This window comes from Canis lupus, chromosome 10 (genome assembly GCF_003254725.2).
Source record: "Canis lupus dingo isolate Sandy chromosome 10, ASM325472v2, whole genome shotgun sequence".
Taxonomy (NCBI): domain Eukaryota; kingdom Metazoa; phylum Chordata; class Mammalia; order Carnivora; family Canidae; genus Canis; species Canis lupus.
In genome coordinates this window covers 69,684,541-69,712,527 of record NC_064252.1, presented here as the reverse complement: position 1 = coordinate 69,712,527, position 27,987 = coordinate 69,684,541, and the positions used below count along the sequence as shown (strand labels likewise).

The window sequence follows — 27,987 nt, the reverse complement described above, 5'->3', positions numbered from 1 at the left end:
CGCCGCCTACGGGAGCGAACTACAACTCCCATCGGACAACGCGAGCCGAGGGGGCGGGCATCCGCCGCGCGTGGGCGGCGCCGACCAATAACGACCGTCGTTACAGCCAACAGTTTGGCCGCGTTTGTAAAAGGCCGCGGCAGGCGAAGAGAGAGGAGGTGAGGGCGGCCCTGGGCCTGGGGCCCCGCGGCCGCGGGCGGCGGAGGGAGCGGGGCGCCGCGGGGCAGCTAAGGGGGCCGCGTTGACAGAAGGCGCGCGCGGCGTCGAGCCGGGAATGCAGGCGGAGAGCGTGTCCGAGGAGCGGGGTGCCGGCCAGGCGGGGCCGAGGCCGGGGCCTGCTTGGCACCGGAAGGGAGCCGCCGCGCGCGGAGGATGCCGGGAAGCAGGTCTCCGGGAGCTGCGGGGGCGGGGGCGGGGCCGGAAGCCGGGGGGCGGGCCCGGAAGCCGGGCGTGCGGGCGCGGGCCGCGGGGGCGCAGCAGCCGGGATGCCCGCTTGTGGGCGTGCCCCCGCCTCGCGGCCGTGCTCGGCGCGGGGACCCGGTAGAGGACCGGCGCCTGGTAGGTGGAGCGGCCGCGTCAGGCCGCGTCAGGCCCCGCGGGTCCGAGCGGGCGGACGGTGCCCACGTGACCGCGGCGACGCCAGGCCGCCCCTGGCCCCCGCGCCCCCCGCGCCCCCGCGCCCCCTTCGCCCGCCGCGGCCGGTCGGGGTCTGCGGGAACCTGCGCCGCCTCCAGGAAGCCGCCCTGGGTGAGCTGTCCCGCCGCCGCCGCCGCCGCCGCCGCCGCCGCCCGGGCTCAGCCGCAGACCCGCCCAGACCGACCTCCGCGGGCGGGGTTCAGGCGCAGGCCATTGTCCTAACCTTAGGCCGTGGAGGTAAAGCGGACGTGCGACCCAGCAGCCTCACGTGACCCCGCGCCCCGAGTCCGCGGCTACGGAGGCGCCCTGTGCTGAGACCGGCGGGGCGCGGGGCGCGGGGCGCGGGGCCTGTGCACCACCCGGCCCTTCACCGTGTCCCTCCCGTCTCCTGCCCCTGCGCCCCGGCCGCCGCCCGCCTGCCTTCCGGGTCCAGGACCTTGGGGCTCTCTTGCTGGTCGGTTTCTTAGATTCCACGTATAAGTGAAATCATACGGTATTTGTCTTTCTCCGTCTTCCCTAGCACAGTACCTGAGGCCCACCTGCGCCGTTGGCAGTGGCAGGCCCGCCCCCTCCGGGCCTCAGGGGTGTTCCGTGGTTTTCCAGCAGAGGATTCCATTTATAGCCGCACACGCCACATTTTTTAAGAACATATTCTATTTACTCATGAGAGAGGCGTCTAGAGACCCAGGCAGAGGGAGAAGCAGGCTCCCGGCAGGACTCGATCCCGGGACCCCGGGGTCACGCCCTGAGCCCAAGGCAGGTGCTCCCACCGCCGAGCCTCCGGGTGCCCCTGCCTCTTGCTTATTTTAAGATAGGATTTGGGATGTTGAAAATTATTTTTGTTTTTTATTTTTCACAAGCTGGCTTTTCATGCTCTGCTCATTTTTTTTTTTTTAGTGGGTTTGTTATTGATTAAAAAAAAAAACAACTCTTATTTTAGAAAATGAGCTCTTTGGCATTCACGTTTCAAATATTTTCCCTCTATTTTTAGTGACAGGTTTTTATCGTATTTAAGGAATCTCTATACCCAATGTGGTGCTCAAACTCAGAATCCCAAGATCAAGAGTCACATGCTCAACTGACTGAGCCAGGCAGGTAGCCTTTTTATTTTATTTTATTTTATTTATTTTTTAAAGATTTTATTTATTTATTCATGACGGAATGAGAGGGAGAGGGAGAGAGGCAGGCTCCATGCAGGGAGCCCAACACAGGACTCAATCTCAGGTCTCCAGGATCATACCCTGGGCTGAAGGCAGGCACTAAACCACTGGGCCACCTGGCTACCATTATTTCATTTTTTTTTTTAAGATTTTATTTATTCATGAGAGACACACAGACACAGGGACACAGGCAGAGGGAGAAGCTCCCACATACAGGGAGCCCAATGTGTGACTCGATCCGGGTCTCCAGATTCACGCTCTGGGCTGAAGGCAGCGCTAAACTGCTGGGCCACCCGGGCTGCCCCAGGAACCCCTTTTATTTTTTATTTTTTATTTTTTTTTAAATTTTTATTTATTTATGATAGTCACACACACAGAGAGAGAGAGAGAGAGAGAGAGAGAGGCAGAGACAGAAGCAGGCTCCATGCACCGGGAGCCCGACTTGGGATTCAATCCCGGGTCTCCAGGATCACGCCCTGGGCCAAAGGCAGGCGCCAAACCGCTGCGCCACCCAGGGATCCCCAGGAACCCCTTTTAATAACAGCTTTATTAGGAGCCCCTGGGTGGCTCATTCAGTTAAGTGTCCAGCTCTTGGTTTCCACTCAGGTCATGATCTCAGGGTCATGAGATGGAGCCCTGAGTTGAGCTCCATGCTTAGCATGGAGTCCGCTTGTCCCTCTTCCTCTGTCCCCCCACCCATTCTCTCTCTCTCTCTCTCTCTCTCAAATAAATAATAAAATCGGGCAGCCCTGGTGGCTCAGCGGTTTAGTGTCCTTCAGTCCAGCGCCTTCAGTCCAGCGCCTGATCCTGGAGTCCCCAGATCGAGTCCCGCGTCGGGCTCCCTGCATGGAGCCTGCTTCTCCCTCTGCCTGTGTCTCTGCCTCTCTCTCTCTGTGTGTGACTATCATAAATAAATAAAAATTTAAAAAAAAAATCCTTTTAAAAAAAAAATAATAATAAAATCTTAAAAAAAAAAGCTTTGTTAAATAGAATTCACTCCTTTAAACTGTTGTTATTCAGTAGTTTTTCATATATTCACAATTTCACAGCCTTTCATCACTTGGAAAGGAAGCTAGCAGTACTAGTACTAGTACTCACTAGCAGGCACGCATTTCTCCCTTTCTTCCCAGCTCTTGGCAACCAACACTTGTCTCTGTGCATTTGCCTATTCTGCATATTTCATTTAAATGTAATCATACAGTGTGTAGCTTTTTTGTGTCTGGCTTCTTTCACTTAATGTAATACTTCAAGACTCATATAGCATGTAGCAGAATCTCATCTCAGAGCCAAACTATATTCCATTGTGTGGGTATGCCGTGTTGTGTTGGTTCATTCATCAGTTGATGGATATTGGATTGATTCCACCTCCTGGCTATTAGGAATACTACTACTATGACATACAAGTACACATTTTTGTATGTTTTCAGTTGCCTTGGTATATGCTCTTGTGAGTCATATGCTAACTCTAACATTTTGAGGAACCATCAACCATTAGTTTTCCAAAGTGACTGCCATTTTACGATACTATCAACTGTGTGAGGGTTCCAGTATTTCAAGATCCATGACAACACTTGTTATTGTCTGCCTTTTATAGTCATCTTAGTGGCTATGAAATGGCATCACATTGTGGTTTTGATCTGAAATTTCCTAATTATGTGATGTTGAACAATTTTTCATGTTTATTGGCTGTTTCTTTGGAGAAATACCATTCAGACCCTTTGCCCATTTTTAAATTGGGTTCTTTTTCTTTTTTTTTTTTTTTTTTTTTAAGATTTTATTTATTTAAGAGAGAGAAAGAGAGCATAAGTAAGGGGAGGGGCAGAGGGAGAAGGAAAAGCAGACTCTCCCTGAGCAGGGAGCCCTACTTGGGATTTGATCCTGGAAGCCTGGGATCATGACCTGAGCTGAAGGCAGATTTAACCAACTGAGCCACCCAGGAGCCCCAGGTGTTCAGTGCATTTTGATGCACGTATATATAGCAAAATGATTACCACCAAAGTACTAGCTAACACCTTCATGTCATATAATTACCGTGTTTTGTTGTGGTGAGAACATTTAACGTCTACTCTCTCAGCAACTTTCAGCTATTAGGGAAAGTATGTTAGTAATATAATATACTATCATTAGCGATAATCACCATGTTGCCTAATAGATCCCCAGAGCTTATTCATCTTATAACTGGAAGTTTGCACCTTTAACTGATATCTCCCATTTCTCCCACCCCTCACTCCCTGGCCATCCATTCCATTCTCTGTCTTTATCAGTTTGGCTTTTTAAAATTATACATATAAGTAAAATCCTATAGTGTTTGTCTTCTCTGTCCACATTGTCTTTCCCCCCCTTCCCCCTCCACATTGTCTTAATTTGCTTTGTAGTAAGTTTTGAAATAAAAAAGTATGAGTTCTTACATTCTGTTATTCTTTCTCAAGATTGTTTTGGCTCTGCCTTCATTTCTATGTTAATTTTAGGATCACCTTGTCAATTTGCAAAGAAAGGCACCTGGGTGACTCAAGTCATTTAAGCTTCTGCTTCAGCTCAGGTCTTGATCCCAGGGTCCTGAGACTGAGCCCCAAGTCGGGCTCCCTGCTCATCAGGGAATCGACTTCTCCCCCAGCCCCTACCTCCACTTTGTCTTTCTCTCCCTCTCTCTCAAATAAATAAATAAAATCTTAAAAAAAAAAAAAAGACATCTGGAATTTTGATAGAGATTACATTGTATCTATAGATCATTTTGGAGAGTAGTACCTTCTTAATATTAGTCTTCTGATCTCCAGACATGAGAGGTCTTTCCATTTTTTTTTTAGGTCTTTAATTTTTATTTAAGATTTTATTCATTTTTATTTTTAAAATATTTATTTATTATTTTTTTTTTTATTTACACAGAGAGGCAGAGACACAGGCTGAGAGAGAAGCACGCTCCATGCAGGGAGCCCGATGTAGGACTCAATCCCGGGTCTCCAGGATCATGCCCTGGGCCGAAGGCAGGGGCTCAACTGCTGAGCCACCCAGGGATCCCAGACTTTATTTTAGAGAGGGAGAGAGAGCATGCGCAAGCAAAAATGGGGGTAAGGGCAGAGGGGTGGGGAGAGGGAGACAGAATCTCAAGCAGACTCCTCAGTGAGCGTGGAACCAGACTTGAGCCTGGGGGCTTGGTCCCAGACCCCCAGACAATGACCTGAGCAGAAACTAAGAGACGCTTAACCACCTGAGCCACCCAGAAATCATTAGGTCTTTAATTTCTTCCAGTGATGTTTGCAGTTTTCAGTGTACAAGTCCTGCACCGCTTTTATTCCTCACTTTGTTTTCATCTTTGGACTAGTTTATGGTACATTTTTCTATGCAGAAAATTTTCATTTTTGTATATCAAATATAACCAGTTTTAATTTTATTTAATTGTTTGTTTGTTTTTAGGTGAGCTCTATGGTCCAGTGTGGGGCTCGAACTCATGATGCTGAGGTTAAGAGTCATGTGCTCTACCAACTGAGCCAGCCAGGCACCCCTCAGTCTTAATTTTAAAATGGTGAAACATGGGCAGCCCCCGTGGCGCAGCAGTTTAGCGCCGCCTGCAGCCTGAGGTGTGATCCTGGAGACCCAGGATCGAGTCCCACGTCGGGCTCCCTGCATGGAGCCTGCTTCTCCCTCTGCCTGTGTCTCTGCCTCTCTCTCTCTCTGTGTCTCTATGAATAAATAAATAAGATCTTTTAAAAAAATGTTTAAATAAAGAAAATAAAATGGTGAAACAGGGCAGCCCGGGTGGCTCAATGGTTTAGCGCTGACTTCGGCCCAGGGCGTGATCCTGGAGACGCAGGATCGAGTCCCATGTCGGGCTCCCTGCATGGAGCCTGCTTCTCCCTCTGCCTCTGCTCTCTCTCATTAATAAATAAATAAAATCTTAAAAAAAAAAATAAAATGGGTGAAACATTTGAATAGTATGTCTCTAAAGAGACAGATATGGCTAAATAAGCATGTAATATGTTGCTCAGCATCACTATTCATTAGAGAAATGCAAATTAAAAGCACAGCAAGGGACACCTGGGGAGCTCAGTGGTTGAGCATCTGCCTCTGGCTCAGGTTGTCATCCGGGGGTCCTGGGATCGAGTCCTGCATTGGGCTTTCTGCATGGAGCCTGCTTCTCCCTCTTCCTATGTCTCTGCCCCTCTCTCTGTGTCTCTCAGGAATAAATGAATAAAATCTTTAAAAAAAAAAAACAAAAACAGCATGTCATGTGAAAGAAGCCAGACACAAAATACCACATATTATATGATTCCATTTATATGAAATGTCCAGAAAAGTTAAATCTATTGAGACAAGAAAACAGAGTAGTGATTGCCTGGGGATGAGAATGGTAGTTGATTGCAAACGTCTAGTGGATCTTTTCATAAAGGATGATAGAAGGGTTCTCAAACTGGGTTATAGTGGTGGATGCCTGACTCTACAAATGTAATAATGACTGTCATTGAATCATATACATAAAGTGGGTGAATTTTATGGTCTGTATTCAATAAAGTTTCTTTCTCTCTTTTTTAAAGATGTTAGTTATTTATTCACGAGGACATAGAGGCAGAGACATAGGCAGAGAGAGAGGCAGGTTCCCCACGGGCAGCTCAATGTGGGACTTGATCCCAGGACCCGGGTTAGTCATGTCCTGGGTTGAAGACAGACGCTTAAAAGCTGAGCCACCCAGGTGCCCCAGTAAAGAGGCTTCTTAAGAAAGAAAAACAGCACTGATGTAGTCAGGGGAAAAATCAGTGTTTTGTGGATTTGTCATAATTTAGGCTATGCTCATTCTGATATCCTTAAAAAACATTGTTAAATCCCTTCCCTTTATTCTCTGTTAACAGTACCATTTTTCATACTTGAATGTTTTATCTGCCTGGAATTTATTGGAGTATGTGAAGTGAGAAAGGATGAATAAAAAAAAAAAAATTAAAAAAAAAAAAAAAAAAGAACAAACCTCCCTGAGCCGAAGACAGACGCTCAACCACTGAGCCACCCAGGCATCCCAAAATAAATAAAATCTTAAAAAAAAAAAAAAGTACATTTGTAATTTAGAAAGACACTAACAGATTACCTTCTGCAGAGAATAATCAAAAAAGTAAAAGAGGGGATGCCTGGTGGCTCAGTGGTTGAGCATCTGCCTTCGGCTCAGGGTGTGACCTCGGGGTCCCAGGATCAAGTCCCACATTGGGCTCCCCGCAGGGAGCCTGCTTCTCCCTCTGCCTGTGTCTCTGCCTCTCTCTCTCTCTTTCATGAATAAATAAATAAATCTTTGAAAAAAAAAGTAAAAGAAAAAATGAGAGGAAAGAATGGAATTCCTTTGATGATGCTAAAACTATAGCACCTTATGGCTTCGCCACAGTAATTGGCAAAACAGTGCCTCCTTAATGAGCAAATTTGTTATTTTCTACTTTAATGCTATGTTAAGTCATCATCATCAATGTAATTTTTAAAATTGATTAGTTTGTTAAGCTTTTTCATATATAGGTATTTTATATACATATTTTTTTTTTCTAGTTTGCAAATGAAAAACAACCTAAAGTTCAGAAGTTAAATTTGGTCACAGAGATAATTGGTGGTAAAGGGCAAACATTTCATCTTTTGACTTTGGAACAACATTCTCTTCTAAGATCCCATGTCTGGCTGAATGAAAATACCTACTAAAGAAGTTTATTGACCTGGAAAGGAAATGCTGCGTAAACAGGCTACTGCCCTAGATCAGGGGGTTTTAATGGATGATTTACCCCCACCCTACCCCCACCCCAGGATATCCAGCAATATATGGAGACATTTTTATTTTTTTTAACACTTTGGGGAGGAAGACTTGATTGCTACTGGCATCTAGTGGGTAGAGACCGGGGGTGCTACCTAACATTTTACAGTGTATAGGACGGTTCTGCACAACAAAGAATTATCTGTGTCTAAATGTCATTAGTGCCAAAGGTGAAAAAATCCTGCAATAGATCATATTTCACAAAGCTTTATTCACTTAGTGGATACTCAAAAAATATTACAGTTGGGAGATTAATTCATAGGACCAGTGAAAGGGTGAGCATTCTTAGACTTTGCTTGTTTGTACCTTATAATTTGTTGATTAACAAATAGACTATAGAAAATGTGGGTGGAAAAGTTCATCCAGGTAATCCTCTGGGGTCAGGGGACAAGAACAGCACTAACCGCCTATTTCAACATCACAAGCAGATTACCTTAAAAAATATATTGAACTTTGGGGCACATGGCTGACTCAGTCTGTAGAGCATGTGACTCTTGATCTTTTGTTTGTTTGTTTGTTTGTTTGTTTTACTTGTGATCTTGAGGTTGTGAGATTGAGCCCCATGTTGGGTATAGAGATTACTTAAAAATATAAAATCTTAAAAAAAATAAAATCTTTTTTTTTTAAAGCTGAACTTTAGTTAATGAGAGCTGAATTGATGCCTGCAAATTACTTTGAAATCCAATAAAATGTAAGAGGGTTTGATGAATGGAGAAAGGGATAAATAGATATGTAATAAAGCAAAAACAGTAAAACGTTAATTGTAGAATGTAGTGAGTGGGTATGTGAAACTTCACTGTATAATTTTTTTTTTAAGATTTTATTTATTCATGAGAGACAGAGAGGCAGAGACACAGGCAGAGGGAGAAGCAGGCTCCATGCAGGGAGCCTGATGTGGGACTTGATCCCGGGACCCCAGAGTCATGACCTGGGCCGAAGGCAGGTGCTCAACCACTGAGCCACCCAGCTGCCCCTGTATAAATATTTTTTTTTTAATTTTTTTTATTTATTTATGATAGTCACAGAGAGAGAGAGGCAGAGACACAGGCAGAGGGAGAAGCAGGCTCCATGCACCGGGAGCCCGACGTGGGATTCGATCCCGGGTCTCCAGGATCCCGCCCTGGGTCAAAGGCAGGCGCTAAACCGCTGCGCCACCCAGGGATCCCTAAATATTTTTTTTTTATATGTTTGAAAATTGTCATAATATTAGAGGGGAAATCAAAAGAGATTCACCCTCTTATTAACAGACACGTGAAACCACATTTCTGATTTTGCTGGGTGGCCTCAGGGAAGTTACTTTGTTTTTATGTTGATTTTTTTTTAAGATTATTTATTTTAGAGAGAGAGCCAGCATGAGCAGGGGGAGGGGCTGAGGGAGTCGGGAGAGAGCATCTCAAGCAGACTCCTGGCTAAGTGCTGAGAGCCCGACTTGAGGCTCCATCCCAGACCCTGAGATCATGTCTTGGGCTGAATACAAGAGTCAGACACTTAACTGATTGAGCCACCTGTGTACCCCTCAAATTTTTTTTTCGCATTTTAGGTTTTTTTTGTTTTGTTTTGTTTTTAATATTCTTTATGCCCACTGTGGGGCTCATACTCATGAACCCAAGATCAAGAGTCACACGCTCCACTGACTGAACCACCTAGGCGCCACAGGCTACTTAACTTTTTAATTTCTGTAAAGTGTGATAGTTGTTTGGCTCAAATGAAATGCTAGTATTGTGACGTTCAAATGAAACAACATGAAAGCACTTTGAAAAGCAGAAAGTAGGAGATCCCTGGGTGGCTCAGTGGTTTGGCGCCTGCCTTTGGCCCAGGGTGTGATCCTGGAGTCCCGGGATCCAGTCCCACATCGGGCTCCCTGCATGGAGCCTGCTTCTCCCTCTGCCTGTGTCTCTGCCTCTCTCTCTCTCTCTCTCTCTCTCTCATGAATAATAAATAAATCTTAAAAAAAAAAAAGAAAAGCAGAAAGCACCCTAAGATATAATGCATTACTATTAAGAAGGATGAGCATTTGGCCAATCATATGCCACGGCTCTGGATGTTCGTGACACTCCCCATGTAATGACATTAGCACTGTTTTGTTTTTTGTTTTTTGTTTTTTTTTTTTAAGATTTTATTTATTCATGAGAGACACAGAGAGGCAGAGACACAGGCAGAGGGAGAAGCAGGGTCCCTGCAGGGAGCCCAAAGCGGGACTCGATCCCGGGACTCCGGGATCACGCCCTGGGACAAAGGCAGGTGCTAAACTGCTGAGGCCCCAGGGATCCTCTGACATCAGCACTGTTTGACCAGCTTTAGGTGGAAGTACAAAACAACTGTTTCCATGACAGTTTCTGTCAAATATTTTTCCAAGATCTGTGGAAGACTTAAGATTCCTCTTCTAAGAGGACAAAGTCATGTTATTCTTGTAAATTTAGTGTCTTTTCTTGTCTTCCTTGTAGATTGCCAAGATCTCCACTGAGGACAGTGGGAATCTCCTTTGACTCTGGAACACTGGGCAGGAGCTTTGCGATTGGCTGCCCAAGAAGGAGGCGGAATGTCTGCATTGTTACACCAGAGAGTTCAAACTTCACAAGACTTTGGGTTAAACAGTATCATTTACTCTGCAAATGATTATGTCTTTGCCCATCCTCTATGATCATCACAAACTAATGAACAACCTCTCGGGTCTTATGAATTCAGGTTATACTGTTTTCCAGATGTGCTGGCAGCTGATTCAGGTAGGATCAGGCTGGGTTTTGTCAGGAATGGTGGAAAGGAAAGAACTCCTTCCCACTCTCCAGTTCTTGTCTGGATGAAACATCTGTGCATGTAAAAATTAGGGTAACTCACTAGGTTGTTGTATAAAGCAGTGTTGAGCCAAAAAAATGGTTTAGTTATATTAGGGTTCTAAAAAGGTGTAATGATTAGAAAAGCAAGATTTCCTTCACTTTTGTTTGATGGCTTACATGACTGTTCCGTTTGCAGGTGCAATTTGGAAATGGTAGCTAACCTTTTACTTTCTGTACAAAATATCGCAGGTGATTTTACTCCGTGTATGTGTGTGTGTGTATGTGTGTGTGTGTGTGTGTGTCGGGATGTATATCCATGCTGATGGGCTGATTGCTTCTTCTAGGGCCTTTGAACAATGGAAGCCAGCTCTCTGAGGACTAAAGTCCCAGCCTTCTTGTCTGATTTGGGGAAGGCCACATTAAGGGGAATCAGAAAGTGTCCCCGATGCGGCACATACAACGGAACCAGGGGCCTGAGCTGCAAGAACAAGACGTGTGGAACCATATTCCGCTGCGGGGCACGGAAGCAGCCTAGTGCGGAAGCTGTCAGAATCATAACGGGCTCCGACCTGCAGGTGTACTCAGTGCGGCAGAGAGACCGGGGCCCCGATCACCGCTGCTTTGTGGAGCTGGGTGTGTCAGAGACGACAATACAGACGGTGGACGGAACAATCATCACTCAGTTGAGCTCTGGACGCTGTTATGTGCCCTCGTGCCTGAAAGCTGCCACCCAGGGGGTAGTGGAAAATCAGTGCCAGCACATCAAGCTGGCGGTGAACTGCCAAGCAGAAGCCACGCCTCTGACCCTGAAGAGCTCGGTCCTGAACGCAATGCAGGCCTCCCCAGAAACCAAGCAGACCATCTGGCAGCTGGCTACGGAACCCACAGGTCCCCTTGTCCAGAGGATTACTAAAAACATTTTGGTGGTGAAATGCAAGGCAAGCCAGAAGCATAGTTTGGGGTATTTGCATACATCCTTTGTGCAGAAAATCAGTGCCAAAAGCTTGCCTGAGCGCCGGTTCTTCTGCTCCTGCCAGGCCCTGAAAGCGCACAAGTCGACCACCTCCAAGGATGAGGTGGCCCAGAGATGTATCCATTTCTTTGCTTGCATCTGTGCCTTTGCCAGTGATGAGACATTGGCTCAGGAATTCTCAGACTTCCTAAATTTTGATTCCAGCGGTAGGTGGTGTGTTGACACAGTTACTCTGTTTTTCTAAAATGGCAATGAAAGAGTTCCACTGATGGCATCTGGAGATTGTCCTAGCAACCTTCAGAAGCAGTTGCTAGATAACTCAAATGAAAAGCATTCCTTCTTTTACTCCCACTCAGCACAGTTGCCTCAAGGTTGGTTGGTTGGTCAGTTGGTCAGTGGGTTGGTTGAAATAGATGCTCAAGAGTCTTGGGCTTTTTCTCTGAGACAACAAATCTAGCAAAAGTTAGCAGTTGCTTTGCCTTTTTATTTTTTTTAACTCTTTCACAGATGCCCTATGTTAATAAAAACAAAGAATAAACAAAAAAACCTTTTATTTTGGGTCGCTTGCTTGTGTCTTATTTTTAAAGATGAGGAAAGCAAGTACCTGCTAAAACATCTTTCAGGACTGCACAGCAAGTCTTTTCTTGTGGTTATTAACAGTTTTATCTTTTAGATGCTTTTTATTTTCATTTCTTAATGATTTTTAGTTGGCAGTTCCTAACTTTCTAGTTTTATTTCTCTGTAGTCTTTTATCATGTTAATTATCCGTAAACAAAAACCTATGTCTTGGGGAGTCTTTAAATTAATTAATTTTAAAGCAGGCAATCACTCCATAATTTGTTTTTTATAAATTAATTTTCTCTAGGCAGGGGCCCATACTTACTCTTGGGTGGTATTAATAATTAAGAAATCTATTGTATTTCAGGTCTTAAAGAGGTGATTGTGCCCCAGTTAGGTTGCCATTCAGAATCAACAGTATCAGCTTGTGAGTCTCCTGCCTCTAAGCCAAAGAAGAGGAAAAAGGACGAACTACCTGGTAAGAAGCTGTTCGGTTTGTTTGTTTGATGCTGTTGCCTTTAGAGATTGTCTTACTATGTATTATGTGTTTCACTGAATCTTAGAAAATACAGAAATAATGTTTCTTAATGTTTCTTTCCTGAAAAAAGTTTTATCCTCTATTGATGATTCTTTGTAGAGCTAAGGTTTGGTTCTTTTGGCCAAGTATAAGGTCCAACCAGACTCTACCTTTATTATATCGTATGTGTTGTTTATCCCTTAAACATTTGGACTAACCCGACCCCTCAGTCTGGTTTAGGACAGTGTCAGGAAGGTTTCATCCATAGAGTGTTTTTTTAAAATGTGTGACAATGGTTAATTGTATTTTACAAACTAATTTAAGACTGTAGTTTCTTAGCTTCATTTTCAATATGTGGCACATGTATATTTTTTTTTTTACTGCAAGTGTACTAGTGTCAGTTAAGTAGTCAGATAAGTCAGTATGAAAATACTGTAAATAAGTAAATTAGTAAATAAGTAAATTAGAAAATACTGCAAATAAGTAAATTAGTAAATTTACTAATTATAGTAAATAAGTGTTAAAAGGCCTAGACTCTAAACAAAAGAGAAAAATAATCCAGTTCACACATGTAGAGTAGCAACCTTTTTGTGGGTAGAGTATTTGTAGAGGTGGGTCAGATGGTCACACACAGGAGTTTTGGTGCGAGGATGTTAGAGAAAGATGAAGAAACAAAGTGACACGGGGATTTGTTTTTAAGGAGTAATTCTGACAATCTAGAGCAGAGATTGTTGTTAAATGTTTACTTATTTATGTTTTCCCAAGAAAAGAAAGTTCTTATCCTTAGTCCTAATTGTAAATAATTTTTAAAAAAAAAAGATTTGTTTTAGAGAGAGAGAGCACACACTCACCCACAGAGGGGCAGAAGGAGAAGGAAAGAAGCAGACTCCCCACTGAGCGTGGAGCCAGCAGCAGGGCTTGTCACAACCGAGACCATGACCGGAGCTGAAACCAAGAGTGGGATGCTTAACCGACTGAGCCACCCAGGCACCCCTCTAAATATTTTATAAGAAAATATAATCCTTTCTTTTTTTTTTTTTAAAGATTTTGTTTATTTATTCATAGAGACAGAGAGAGAGAGAGAGAGAGGCAGAGACACAGGCAGAGGGAGAAGCAGGCTCCATGCAGAGAGCCTGACGTGGGACTCGATCCAGGGTCTCCAGGATCACGCCCTGGGCTGCAGGCGGCACTAAACCGCTGCGCCACCGGGGCTGCCCTAATCCTTTCTTTTTAAAGAGTTTATTTATTTATTCATCAGAGACACAGAGAGAGGCAGAGACATAGGCTCCATAGAAGGAGAAGCAGGCTCCATGCAGGGAGCCTGATACGGGACTCGATCCCAGGACCCCGAGGTCATGACTTGAGCCAAAAGCAGACGCTTAACCACTGAGCCAGCAGGCTCCCCAAGAAAATAATCCTGGATACAGGAAAAGCATTTTGTTCACAGGTGTTCATTTTACAGTTATTTGTAACTGGCCAACCACTAGGGATAATTCAATAAACCTTGATAAAGTGACTTGATCACTTTATCAGGCAACCATTAAAAACAACTATAAAGAATTATAAAAATTATTGTAAAGAATTATTATAGGGCACCTGGGTGGCTCAGTCAGTTTAGCATCCAGTTCTTGGTTTTGGCTCAGGTGGTGATCTCAGGGCCCTGGGATCGAGCTCCCTGTGAGGCTTTGCACTTGGCTCAGAGTCTCGTGGAGATTCTCTCTCCTTCTCCCTCTACCCCTCCCCCTGCTCTTGCACAAGTATGTGCACACACACACTCTAAAATAAATAAAAGAATTATTATAAAGAAATGTTTAGATAACTCAGGTAAAATACAGAATGCTCCATTAAATTTGATTTTTGTACAAACAATGAATTTTAGTATGTCCCATGTAACATTTGGAACATACTTAGGCTAAAAAAACTATTCATTTATTTGAAATTCAGATTTTTTTTTTTTTTGCTAAATTTGGCAATCCTGACACAATCACAGTTACTTAAAATCACAAAACCAGCAAAATCAACTGTTTTCGCATGCACGCACACACATCCACACAATAGTTTACCAGAAAATTGATAGTGATTTTGAGGTGGGGATAGTGATTGAGAGGTGAGGAGCAGTGGGTGAATATTTTTTTCTTCTTTTCACTTCTAGGCCCCCAACCCACACCCCAATTTCCTGTAAAGAGCATATAAAACTGAAAATGTTATGTATAAAGCCTAGTGCTAATTCCTTCTAGAAACTGATGCTTAGAAATTAACAAAGACTTTTTATGTTTTAGACTGTTCAGAACTCGATATTGAATTGATTTCTATTCTGCAAAAATACTATTAAACACCGTAATGATTTGTGGTTTAGGTGCACAGACGAACAGTTCACTACTGCCTCAGGATGCAGTGAGCAGTAATCTAAGGAAAAGTGGCCTGAAAAAACCTGTGGTTGCTTCTTCATTAAAAAGGCAGGGTGAGTTTGCCTTCCCCAGGGTAGGTTAAAGAGGTGGGAAATCATCCTAAAGAGGCCCAAAGCAATATAATCAAAAGAAATGTTGCATGTTATCCCCCAAAGAATGCCGGGATAAACACTAGCAGGCATTGAGGCTGAGGTCTGTGCTGTTCCACTGATTTAAAATCCTACTCGAAATCAAACTGTATCTTTTATTTATTTATTTTTTTTCAAACTGTATCTTTTAAATAACAAATGCAGCAAAAATGACTTCATGTTTCCACAGCACACATATCTGTAGGATATCTTCCTTTTGTTGCTTATAGCCTACATGCTATACCAACTCAGTATGAGCCTGAACGGTGAGGAAGAAACAGATTTTAGAACTATGCAGTGATAAATATTTGTTGAGAAAGACTAATATAATCTGTTCTCCAAAGTCATGGAAGTTTGGGGGCACCTGACTGGCTCCGTCGGTACAGTATGGGACTCTTGATCTCTTGATCATGGGGTTGTAAGTTTGAGCCCCACGTTGGACACAGAGATTACTTTAAAAAATAATAAATGGATAATATCAAAGTCAACATGTGTTAAATTTATCACATTCTGAACTTATAAGACAAAATGACTTAATTTGAACATAATATATATTTACTTCTCAGAATAACTAAGCTTGTACATTTGGGGATCAACATTTTCTTAACTCTCAGATATTATAGCTGGGTGATTAAAAACCAGCTTTCAGGGATCCCTGGGTGGCGCAGCGGTTTAGCGCCTGCCTTTGGCCCAGGGCACGATCCTGGAGACCCGGGATCGAATCCCACGTCAGGCTCCCGGTGCATGGAGCCTGCTTCTCCCTCTGCCTGTGTCTCTGCCTCTCTCTCTCTGTGACTATCATAAATAAATAAATAAATAAATGATTAAAAAAAAAAATACCAGCTTTCATCAAGGTGCCTGGGTGGTTCAGTCGGTTGGGAATTTGCCTTCAGCTCAGGTCATGATCCCAAAGTCCTGGGATGGAGGAGTCTTGAGTCCCTGCTTCTCCCTCTCCCTCTGCTGTTCCCTGCTTGTGCACATGCTCAGTCTCTCTCTCTCTCTCTCTCTCTCTCTCAAATAAATAAATAAGATCGTAAAACAAACGAACAAACAACTAGATATTAAGATCAAATCTTTTTTTTTTTTTAATTTTTATTTATTTATGATAGTCACAGAGAAAGAGAGAGAGAGAGGCAGAGACATAGGCAGAGGGAGAAGCAGGCTCCATGCGCCGGGACCCCGACGTGGGATTCAATCCCAGGTCTCCAGGATCGCGCCTTGGGCCAAAGGCAGGCGCTAAACCACTGTGCCACCCAGGGATCCCCTAAGATCAAATCTTAACTAACCAATTAACTAAGAACTTACACATTCCAGGAATAAACGTTTTTGGAATGGCAGGGAATGTAATAAAAAATATCAGGTAGAAGACATTTTTAAAATATCTAATTTATTTACTTGAGATAGATAGCGAGCATGAGTAGGGGGAGGGACAGAGTGAGAGGAAGAGGGTTAAGCAGACTCCCCCCGCCCAGCGGAGACCCTGGAGTGGGCTCCATCCCAGGATGCTGAGACCATGACCTGAGCTGAAGTCAGAAGCTTAACCCATTGAGCCATCCCGCCCAGCGGAGACCCTGGAGTGGGCTCCATCCCAGGATGCTGAGACCATGACCTGAGCTGAAGTCAGAAGCTTAACCCATTGAGCCATCCAGGCACCCCAGTTAGAATATTTTTTTAAAGGTTTTTATTTATTTATTCATGAGAGACACAGAGAGAGAGAGAGAGAGAGGCAGAGACACAGGCAGAGGGAGAAGCAGGCTCCATGCAGGGAGCCCGACGTGGGACTCGATCCCGGGACCCCAGGAACACGCCCTGAGCCAAAGGCAGACGCTCAACTGCTGAGCCACCCAGGCGTCCCTAGAGCGTGTAACTCTTGATCTCAGGGTTGTGAATTCAAGCCCCATGTCAGATGCAGAGATAACTTAAAAATACAATCTTTAGAAGATGCCTGGGTAGTGTAGTCAGTTAACTGTCCGACTCTTGGTTTCAGCTCAGGCCCTGATCTTTAAGTTGTACGATCAAGCCCCACCTTGGGCTCTGCACTTAGTGTGGAGTCGGCTTGAGGCTTGCTCTCCCTCCCCCCTCCCCTCTGCTCATGCTCTCTCTGTCATAAATAAGTAAATCTTAAAAAGAAAAAATTAAAATGAAACCTCTGAAATAAAGTATTTGAAAAAAGTCAACTGCAAATTGAAGAAAGGCCTTATTTCATGGCTGCTTTAAAGATAATGATGCCATAGCTACTATTCATTTGAAACTAAAATTTTCATTAGGTAAATGTATATAGTGATAATTTGAATGAAGAGCTATTTTATTCTATTTTATTTTTTCTTTGCACCAAAGGAACTGATGAAAATTTGTTAAAAATATTCTAACTGCGAGATGCCCGGGTGGCTCAGTGGTTTAGCGCCGCCTAAACCTAAATAAAATCTTTAAATTTTTTTTTTTTCATTTATTTATGATAGTCACACAGAGAGAGAGAGAGGCAGAGACATAGGCAGAGGGAGAAGCAGGCTCCATGCATCGGGAGCCTGACGTGGGACTCGATCCCGGGTCTCCAGGATCGCGCCCTGGGCCAAAGGCAGGCGCTAAACCGCTGCGCCACCCAGGGATCCCTAAATAAAATCTTTAAAAAAATTACTATGGTTAATAATCTTAAACACATTAGCATTTCCACAGCTTTTCCCTTCTTTTTTTCCAAATGGATTCTTAAAAAAAAAAAAATCCTAGAATCTTCCATTTCACTTATTGTATCTAAATTTCTTTGAATTTCAACTTGTTGCTCTTTTCCATACAAAATGCTCAGCTTTTTCAAACTCCAGGTAATTGTTGTTTCTGTTAAAAAAAAGATAAAAGTCACTGAAAAGTTTTTTGTTTGTTTTTCCTAGCCTGTGGTCAACTGTTAGATGAGGCACAAGTGACCTTATCCTTCCAAGACTGGCTGGCTAGTGTCACAGAACGCATCCATCAAACCATGCACTACCAGTTTGATGGTAAGTACTGGTCACCCGACTTGGCTATTGCTGAAAGGAGGAGAAATCAAAGTAATTGTGTTATAAATGTATTCGTTTTTTGTTTTTTTTTTTTTAAGATTTTATTTATTTATTCATGATAGGGCGGGGGGCAGAGACACAGGCAGAGGGAGAAGCAGGCTCCATCCCGGGAGCCTAACATGGGACTCGATCCCAGGATCCCAGGATCACGTCCTGGGCCAAGGGCAGGTGCTAAACCGCTGAGCCACCCAGGGATCCCCCTGTTTGTTTGTTTGTTTGTTTATTGAGTTTATTTCTAGCAGTTAGCGTATATGCTATATTAGTTTCAGGTGTACAGTGTAGCAATTCAGCGATTCCACACATGCCCAGAGCTCATCACAGGTGTTCTTCTTAATCCCATCCCCTATTTCCCCCATCCCCTCGCCCCCTCCTCTCTGGTAACCATCTGTTTGTTCTCTAGAGTTGAGAGACTGGTTCTTGGTTTGTCTTTTTTTTTCACCGCTTTGCTCCACTGTTTTGTTTCTTAAATCCCATATGTGAGTGAAGTCATAGGGTATTTGTCTTCTCTCACTGACTTATTTTGCTTAGCATTATGCTCTCCAGCTCCATCCATGTCATTGCAAATCGTAGTTCTATTCTGGGTTTTTTTGTTTGTTTGTTTGTTTTAAGATTTATTTATTTAATTTAGGGAGAGAGTGAGAGAGAGAGCAGAGGAGAGGGGCAGAGAGGGACAGAATCTTAAACAGATACCCCAGTATGTGTGGATCCCGACAGGAGGCTCAGTCTCAGGACCCCAAGATTGTGACCTGAGTTAAAAACACCTGTTGGACACTCAACTGACTGAGCAACCCAGATACCCCTAGGAGTCACTCTTGATGTTATATCTAGGCAGGTAGTGGTTCTGGATGTTTCCCCTATTGGGGCCAGCATCTTGGGCAGTGTTTTTGTTTGTTTGTTTTTGTTTTGTTTTGTTTTTTGTTTTTTTAAGATTTATCCATTTATTGTAGTGGGGGTTGGGAGCAGAGGGGCAGAAGCAAAGAGAATCCCAAGTAGACTCCCTGCTAAGTGCGGAGCCCGATTTGGGGCTTGATCCCACGACCCTGAGATCACAACCTTGCCAAAACCAAGAGCCAGACACCCAACCAATGCAGCCACCTACATGCCCTGTTTTAAGTAAGCTCTATACCCAATGTGGAGCTTGAACTCATGACTTCAAGATCAGGAGTTACATGCCCTGCCACCTGGGCCAGCCAGGCCCCCTTCTCTTAGATAATTTTTAAGGAAAAATCTGAACTCTTCTGAACCCTCCCCTAAACACTCTTTCTCCTGACATTTTGCTGACCTAGTGTTTTGCAAATTTCTTTAAGGTGTTTGTTAAGTATTTTCAGACATTTTGCCTGCTTTGAGATCATCTTCAGAGAGAAAGGCCAATGCTTATTGGATAAACAGTGTCCTGACTTTGGGGTCTGTGGCACTCATGGCCCAGACCATCTGAGTGGGAGCTTGTGGTTACTTTGCTTGGACATGAATGCATGTAGCAAATGCCTGGGGGCGCTGGACAGGATTGAATCAAGTTTACCTTCTCAACTCAGCATCATTGTTCTTATCTCATTTCATATACTCTTTAAAGGGAAAATTCTGGGCTGTGGTGGTGTTTATGAAACTGGGAATTTGGAAAGTTATCTTTGGGAGCACCTGGGTGGCTCAGTGGTTAAGTATCTACCTTCAGCTCAGGTCGTGATCCCGGGGTTCCGGGATCGAGTCCCACATCGGGCTCCCTGCATGGAGCCTGCTTCTCCCTCTGCCTGTGTCTCTGCCTGTCTCTCTCTCTCTATGTCTCTCATGAATAAATAAATAAATAATTTTATTTTGTTTTTTAAGATTTTATTTATTTATTCATGAGAGACATAGGAGGGGGGGCAGAGACACAGGCAGAGGGAGAAGCAGGCTCCATGCAGGGAGCCTGACATGGGACTCAATCCCGGGTCTCCAGGATCACGGCCTGGGCTGAAGCCTGCACTAAACCGCTGAGCCACCAGGCTGCCCAAGTAAATTCTTTTTTTTAAAAAAAAAAAAAAGAAAAGTGGGATCCCTGGGTGGCGCAGCGGTTTGGCGCCTGCCTTTGGCCCGGGGCGTGATCCTGGAGACCCAGGATCGAATCCCGCGTCGGGCTCCCTGCATGGAGCCTGGTTCTCCCTCTGCCTGTGTCTCTGCCTCTCTCTCTCTCTCTCTCTCTCTGCCTCTCATGAATAAATAAAATCTTTAAAAAAAAAAAAAGAAAGAAAAGAAAAGTTATCTTTGGTGGATGACAAGGGTCTGCGAGGGATCAAGAGTAGGGCAGGTGACAGTGCTTGACTCATAAAGGCCAATCAAAACCGCCTTTTTGTCTCGGTATAAAGCAGCCTAAGTGACATTTGTAGTTATTACTGCCACCCAATTCCATTTCTTCCACTTCTCCCTACGTGTCAGAAAGCCCACTGAGTTTCTCTAAGTGAGTTTCTTCTTATTTGCTGTAGGCAAACCAGAGCCACTGGTGTTTCACATTCCTCAGACCTTTTTTGAAGCCCTGCAACAAAGAATATCTATAGGAAGTGCAAAGAAACGGCTTCCCAACTCCACCACAGGTATGGGATTTTTCCCTTTGGAATTAGTGATAGATGTCTTGACCTTAAAGAATTATGTTTAGAAAAACACTGTGGAATTTTCAGGATTAGGACTTCAAGTCACATGCTCAGAGCATGAAGATATAGCCAGTCGGCTCTTAGAGTAATGATCACCCTCCTCCAAGGCCCCATACTTACTCCAGTAAGAGGTAATAGAAAGATTCAGAAAGCCCCAACTTTGTATAAGAACAGTGAAGTGCAGTAAGAGTGCCCACCAAGAAGTTTGATATTTTTTAGATATTTTTACCCATTTCAACAAAAGCATCATTTGGGCTGGCCTCTTGGGAGCATATTATAGTATGTATCAAAAACAGAAACTTGTTTTTCATGATTCCCTATTTTTGATGGATGATTTTATTTTTAGAGTAATTCTTAGGCTTGAAACCCTTTATAATTATATTATTATGGTGCACAGTTCTTGGTTTTCTATTACATCTTCTACTAGAAATTTCAAGATACTTCTTAGGTAGTGTAAGGAAATAAGGGAGAGAAAAAGAGGAAGAAAGGACGGCTCAGTGGTAAGTAGCCTAAGAGGAGCTACAGCTGGGAATCAATGCTATTTCTTTAGTTAATAGTTATTTGATGATATAATAGGATTGTTTGAGGTTTAAATGTATCTCTGAGTAGTACAAGCTGTGAATCACTGTTTAGGGCCTTAAACATATTTGTCATCACAGCTTATCTGAGGCAGCGTTGATCCTTTTTTTTCTTTTAAGATTTTATTTATTTATTCATGAGAGACATAGAGAAAGAGAGGCAGAGACCCAGGCAGAGGGAGAAGCAGGCTCCGTGCAGGGAGCCCGACGCAGGACTCGATCCCGGGTCTCCAGGATCACGCCCTGGGCCGAAGGTGGCGCTAAACTCCTGAGCCACCGGGGCTGCCCTATTCTTTCTTTTACATTAAACTTTAGGCCTCCTAATACATTAACTTTAACCCAGATCTCTGCTATTTTTGCCAGCCCTTTGGTGAAACCCCTTTATAATCCTGTAGGCAAGGTAGTAGATTGGCAACCATGCTAATGGGCTTAAACTCCGTGTAATCCTTTTAAGAATTATAATTTGACCTCTGATGTAACTAAAGTTGTAAGAGGTCGTAAGAAGCTATTTTATAATGGAGTCCTGTGTGTATGGTTGTACCAAGCAAAGAAGTAAGTTTCTAAGGTACAAAAATAAAGAGCATCTCAAGCATCAGAAACTTTAGTTAGTAGAAATCCATATCATTTATTACATTTCACCAAACCTATTATAGATTTGCCTCTAGAATTTCTTTTTAAAAGTGCTGAGATTCTGAAGGACAGGATAGCACTGCACTGAGCCCTCTAGAAACTGGATAACAAATACATTGAAAGAGAATGCTATGTTTTGGTAGTCTAATCTTGTTCCCTTTTTACATTGAAGCTTTTGTTCGGAAAGATGCCTTGCCACTGGGAACCTTTTCCAAGTATACCTGGCATATCACTAATATCCTGCAAGTTAAACAAATCTTAGATACCCCAGAGGTAAGAGGGTATTTCTACAATAGTAGGAGGGCAAAGAGGGGAAGAGAGAGAAGCAAGTGCAGGAAGTCTGTTCGTACCAGTTTTCTGAGTCCTTGAGTTATAGACACCAAAGGGAATTCCTTTCTTTCATACTAAGAGATTATTCAGAAATACTTACTGCTGTGTGGTTCTGTGATTTTAATGGCTTTTCCCTAGTGCTTGAAAAAGTATCTTAAATTGGAGTATCCTTTTTCTTTGCCTTTGGGATCAGAAAACAGATCACTTTTCCCATGAATTAAATAATGAACCCCTTCTAGCTATGGTGAGCCCTAGATTAACTGACAGTAAGCTTAAAAGTATATAAATAATTTGAGATGATACACTATTCGTGAAGTCGGTGAACTCAGCACAATTAAATGCTTCTCCGCAAACTGCAACGTAGTTCTCATTAGAGAAATGACCCCTAATTAGTTTGCATTCTTTTTTGCAAGGGAAATACTAGACAGTTTTAAACCTTATATTTTTCAACCGGATCCTGAAAATTGGAGGTTTTTCCCTTCTTACAATAAAAGAATATTGTAGAAAACTCAGCATAGTGTGATTTGATACGTTAAGATGAGCTTAAGTGCAAGGCATTTGTTACTTTCAGAAAAAGAAAAAGCTATTTGGTAGCTGTGGAACTTACATGTGAACCCTAGAAAAGGCCTGTGTTAGCACTAAAGACACTTGAGGAGCTTCTTTAAATATCAGACGTCACAGAGACAGCTTCTGGCCTGGAGCAAGTGTTCAGGGTGGGACCGTTAAGTGAGGGAAGGGGCTGATACTAGGAACCCTAGAATGTTGGTCTGCGGGGCACTACGACTGCATCCCCTCATTCAGACTTACAGCCATGCATTGGTAGGAGCTGTGTGTTGCGGATGAGAAACAGGCTGTGAGCAGCTCACCCTGCTGTTCAGTGGCAAAGACCAGCTCCAGTTGTGTCTGGCTCAGTCCCAAGGACAGCGTGAAGCATACAAGTGTGAGGTCAGCTGTAGGCGCGGTCAGTGGAGTCTTTAGGACGGTGATGCTAGCAGAGCGGCCGGGGATGGAATGAAGCTGGTCTGAGAGCAAGTCTCTGCCCGCAGCCCTCACGTAGCCATGAAGACATTAGGGCTTCAGTTCATCTACACTTTGGCTGGGGTTCAAATTAAAGTTCCAGAGGAAAAATGAAAGCCATGAGCGATGTAAAGGAGAAAAGGCAGATGTGTTGACAGCATTGACTTGAAAATACAAGAGGAAGTTTTAGTTAATTAGAGTGTACTTAACAAAAAAGAGTAAGTGAAAGATCTTGTTGTCATCCAAATATTTGTCTACTTTGAGTTTTCCCTTTCTCACCTTTCTTGGTGTTGTCTCCATGTCCAGATGCCCTTGGAAATCACTCGGAGTTTTATCCAGAACCGGGATGGGACGTATGAGCTGTTTAAATGCCCTAAAGTAGAAGTAGAGAGCATAGCAGAAACCTATGGTCGTATAGAAAAGCAACCCGTGCTGCGACCCTTAGAACTAAAAACTTTTCTCAAAGTTGGTAAGTGAATTGTGTTTTCGATAGCACATCTTCCTTGAAGAGTTAGCTGTGTGCACTGCACTGTCCTAGACTTTGGATCTTGACCGTAAACAAAGCAGACACATTCATTCATCTTGGACAGGCCACCATGGAATAAAGTGTTAATAAAAATAAAGTGTTAATAAAGTGTTCTGTTTCTTTTGAAACAGTACTTTCAAAACAAAATTACCAGGGCGCCTGGGGGGCTCAGTTGGTTAGGCGTCTGACTCTTGATTTCAGCTCAGGTCATGAGATTGGGCCCCGATGTTGGGCTCTCTGCTGGGTGTGGAGCCTGCTTGGGATTCTCTGTCTCCCTCCGTCCCTCCTCACACTTCTGCTTGCACACAGGCGCTCTCTTTCTCTCTCTCTCTCCAAAAAATTAATTAATTAATTAATTAGAATCACAGAGGGCAGGGATCCCTGGGTGGCGCAGCGGTTTGGCGCCTGCCTTTGGCCCAGGGTGCGATCCTGGAGACCCGGGATCGATTCCCACGTCGGGCTCCCGGTGCATGGAGCCTGCTTCTCCCTCTGCCTGTGTCTCTGCCTCTCTCTCTCTCTCTCTCTCTCTGTATGACTATCATAAATAAATAATAAAAAAAAAAAAAAAAAAAAAAAAAAGAATCACAGAGGGCATCTAGCTGGCTCATTTGGTGGAGCACATGACTTGATCTCAGAGTTGTAACTTTGAGCCCCATGTTGGGTGTAAAGCTTGTAACATATATTCATCATAGAGAAAGCATAGATTTCATTGTAAAGCATAAAGGAGAAAAATCAACCACCTATAATCCCATGCACCGGGGAAGACATCATTGCTAAGACTCTGGTATATACCCTTTCAGACTCTCTTCTGTGCCTGAAGAGTTTATAAAACATGAGATCATACTTTTTTTTTTTTTTTAGGATTTTATTTATCTGATAGCACAAGCAGGGGGAGCAGCACGCCTAGGGAGAAGCTAACTCCCCGCTGAGCAATGAGCCCAACACAGGGCTCGATCCCAGGACCCTGGGATCGTGACCTGAACCAAAGGCAGACGCTTAACCCACTGAGGGTTCCCGGGTGCCCCAGGATCATACTTTTTTTTGACATAAAAATATATCATGGACAGCTTTCCATGTCTATCTTCAACATTATTTTTTTAACTTTTTTTGTTATAAAACATATATAATATAAACATTTTTTTAAAGTGTGTATCTGGTTTTCAGGCATTAAGTACATTTACATTGTACAACCATCAATCACCTCCCTCCATCTCTAAAACTTTTTTTCTTCCTCCACTGAAACTGTACCAATTGAACAGTAACTCCCTAGTCTTACCCTGCCCCTGGCCCCAGGCCACCACCATTCTACTTCCTGTACCTCATGTAGGTGGAATCACACAGGATTTGTCTTTTCTCTGACTGGCTTATTTCACGCAGCATAACACTGCATGTGTCATTTCTTTCCTTTTTTTTTTTTTTTTTTTTTTAAGGCAAGCACTATACTCAGCATGGGGCTTGAACTCAGGAACCCGAGATCGGGATTCACACACCTTACTGACTGAGCCAGCCAGGTGCCCCATAGTTTTGAAGGCTCTACTGTTTTATTTTTAACTCTGCTAGTGTTTTATATGTTTTCTTTTTTTTTTTAATTTTTATTTATTTATGATAGTCACACAGAGAGAGAGAGAGAGGCAGAGACACAGGCAGAGGGAGAAGCAGGCTCCATGCACCAGGAGCCCGACGTGGGATTCGATCCCGGGTCTCCAGGATCACGCCCTGGGCCAAAGGCAGACGCCAGACCGCTGCGCCACCCAGGGATCCCGTTTTATATGTTTTCAAAAGCATTCTTTAGCCTGAGTTTTTCATGTTTAAATCCTTGATTCTCTGGATTTACTTTTTTTGAATAAAGATTTATTTATATAAGAGGGAGAGAGAGAGAGAGAAACAGAGCAGGGATAGGGGCAGAGGGAAACAGAGACAAGTAGACTCCGCACTGAGTGGGAAGCCTGATATGGGGCTCGATCCCAGAACCCTGAGATCAGGGTTTGAGCTGAAATCAAGAGTCAGATGCTCAACCAACTGAGTCACCCAGGCACTCTTGGAATTTATTTTGATATAAGGTATAAGATATGATTCTGATGTATACCATTTATTATAAGAAACTCTTGTATTTCTTTTACTAATTAGAAATGCCACCTTGGGGGCGCCTGGCTGGCTTAGTTGGTAGAACTTGCAACCCCTGATCTTGGGGTTGTGAGTTCAAGTCCGATGCTGGGTGTAGAGATTACTTAAATAAACTTTTTTTTTTTTTTTATGGTGAAAAAATTTATATTTAGATTTATGGCTGGCTGGACTCAAGTTTAGATGATCCCAATCTGTTCAAGGTGTTGACCTTGGCCATATCATTGAGCTTCTTCACAGCGTGTTTGATCTGGTGCTTATTGGCCTTGACGTCCACAGTGAACACAAGTGTGTTGTTGTCCTCTATTTTCTTCATGGCTGACTCCGTAATTAAGGGGAACTTGATGGTATAGTGATCAAGCTTGTTTCTCCTGGGGGCGCTCTTTCGAGGATATTTGGGCTGCCTTCGGAGACGCAGGGTCTTGGGTCGTTTGAATGTAGGTGACGTGCGGATCTTCTTTTTTTTTGTGACTGTGCACACCTTTCAGCACCGCTTTCTTAGCTTTCAAAGCCTTTGCTTTGGCTTCGGCTTTTGGAGGGGCAGGGGCTTCCTTCTTCGGCTTCGGCGCCATATTCGTGAAAAGTTAAATAAACTTAAAAAAATAAAAATGCCACCTTAGGGCAGCCTGGTGACTCAGCAGTTTAGCGCAGCCTTCAGCCCAGGGTGTGATCCTGGAGTCCTGGGATTGAGTCCTACGTCGGGCTCCCTGCATGGAGCCTGCTTCTCCCTCTGCCTGTGTCTCTGCCTCTCTCTCTCTCTCTCTCTGTCTCTCATGAATAAATAAGTCTTAAAAAAAAAGAAATGCCACCTTAACCTTATACTAAATTCCTGTCTCTAAGTGTGTGTTCACTTAGGATCTTTCTGTTTTGTTCTTTTCATCTGCCGAGACCTATGCCAGTACCACATGCCTTTGGTTATCATGGATTTATAATATGTTTAGAACCATATAGGTTTTTTCTTTAAAGATTTTATTTATTTATCCATGAGAGACCCGGAGAGAGGGAGGCAGAGACACTCCACAGGGAGCCCAATGTGGGACTTGATCCCAGGACCCCGGGGTCATGCCCTGAGCCAAAGCAGATGCTTAACCACTGAGCAACCTAGGCGTCCCAGAACCATGTAGAATTTAATTCTGTTTCTTTCAGGTTTCCTTGAAACTTGACCTTTTCTTGCTAGTCTCCCTTTTAATCTCATTCAGCTATCTCTTCTTCTCAATCTGGGCTCTCCTTAGCATTCTTTTGGCTGTTTTACCAGAAAGACTAGGTCTTATTTCATTTGGAGCTGCCAGACAGTTCCCTGAAATCTTCTTTTGGGTAGATAGATCAGTAATTGCTTTTCCCTTCCCTTGATTCTTCTTGTTTTTCCCTTTGTTTCTCTCTTATTTTAATTTTTAATTTTTAAAAATTTTTTCCTTCCTGAACACAGTAACACTGGCCTGCCTCAAGTTTTGGAATGGTACTAATCATTGTTTTTGTTTTGTTTTTTTGTTTTTGGTCTTCAGGCAATACTTCCCCAGATCAAAAGGAGCCAACACCTTTCATCATTGAGTGGATCCCAGATATCCTTCCTCAATCCAAGATTGGTGAGCTGCGCATTAAATTTGAGTATGGTCACCACCGGAATGGGCACGTGGCGGAGTACCAAGACCAGCGGCCGCCGCTGGACCAGCCCTTGGAACTGGCCCCTCTGACCACCATCACTTTCCCTTGAGGCAAAACAAAACAGTCTTTTGCTGCTAAATTTGCACATCCCCACCCCTTGACAATTTTAAGTACTAGTTAGGCATTTAGATGGCCCTGCTCCTTAGTGAACTGCTCTTAGCTAAGATGCAATTTCTCAGAGCATTCAAGTGGTTTCTGTTGAAGAAGAACTCTTCTTGTAAATGGCCTTTTTGGTGCTGCTGTGTATAGTCTTCATCATAAATTGGGTGATATTCCTGGCTAGAAGTTTTAAAGGAACTAAAAGGAAACCAGCTCACTTTCCTTCTGAAAGGACTCCCGTTTAGAGTTTGCTTCAACCTTTTTCTAATGCTCTAAGAAGTTAGCAGCACTCCGCCTTAACACCAACAGTGTTGGAAGTTAATAATACCCTGGTTGGGGCAGAATGTTAAGGACCATCCTGACCGTTCCAGTCATGCCCTTTTATTCTGTTCTCAAATAAAGCACAGTGTCACTAGTTTTTCCAAAGTATTT

The 27,987-nt window shown here is 43.6% G+C and overlaps 1 protein-coding gene across 7 annotated transcripts; it reads left to right on the top strand.

Annotated features, from left to right (window-relative positions):
* Positions 1 to 3: 3 nt before the first annotated feature.
* Positions 4 to 27,984, top strand: C10H2orf42 (chromosome 10 C2orf42 homolog). Of its 7 annotated transcripts, XM_049115601.1 has the most exons (11): positions 132 to 158; positions 1,628 to 1,727; positions 10,011 to 10,289; positions 10,685 to 11,519; positions 12,239 to 12,349; positions 14,745 to 14,849; positions 17,807 to 17,911; positions 20,428 to 20,535; positions 21,973 to 22,073; positions 23,454 to 23,616; positions 27,297 to 27,984. In XM_049115601.1, exons 4-11 carry the CDS (start codon positions 10,697 to 10,699, stop codon positions 27,503 to 27,505), a joined length of 1,725 nt encoding a protein of 574 aa, XP_048971558.1. In that variant the 5' UTR covers positions 132 to 158; positions 1,628 to 1,727; positions 10,011 to 10,289; positions 10,685 to 10,696; the 3' UTR covers positions 27,506 to 27,984. The 7 variants fall into 7 exon arrangements, with proteins under 7 accessions (XP_025326534.1, XP_025326577.1, XP_048971558.1 ...); XM_025470749.2 differs by lacking the exon at positions 1,628 to 1,727 and having other exon boundaries at positions 4 to 158; XM_025470786.3 differs by lacking the exons at positions 132 to 158; positions 1,628 to 1,727 and adding an exon at positions 256 to 386.
* Positions 27,985 to 27,987: the final 3 nt, after the last annotated feature.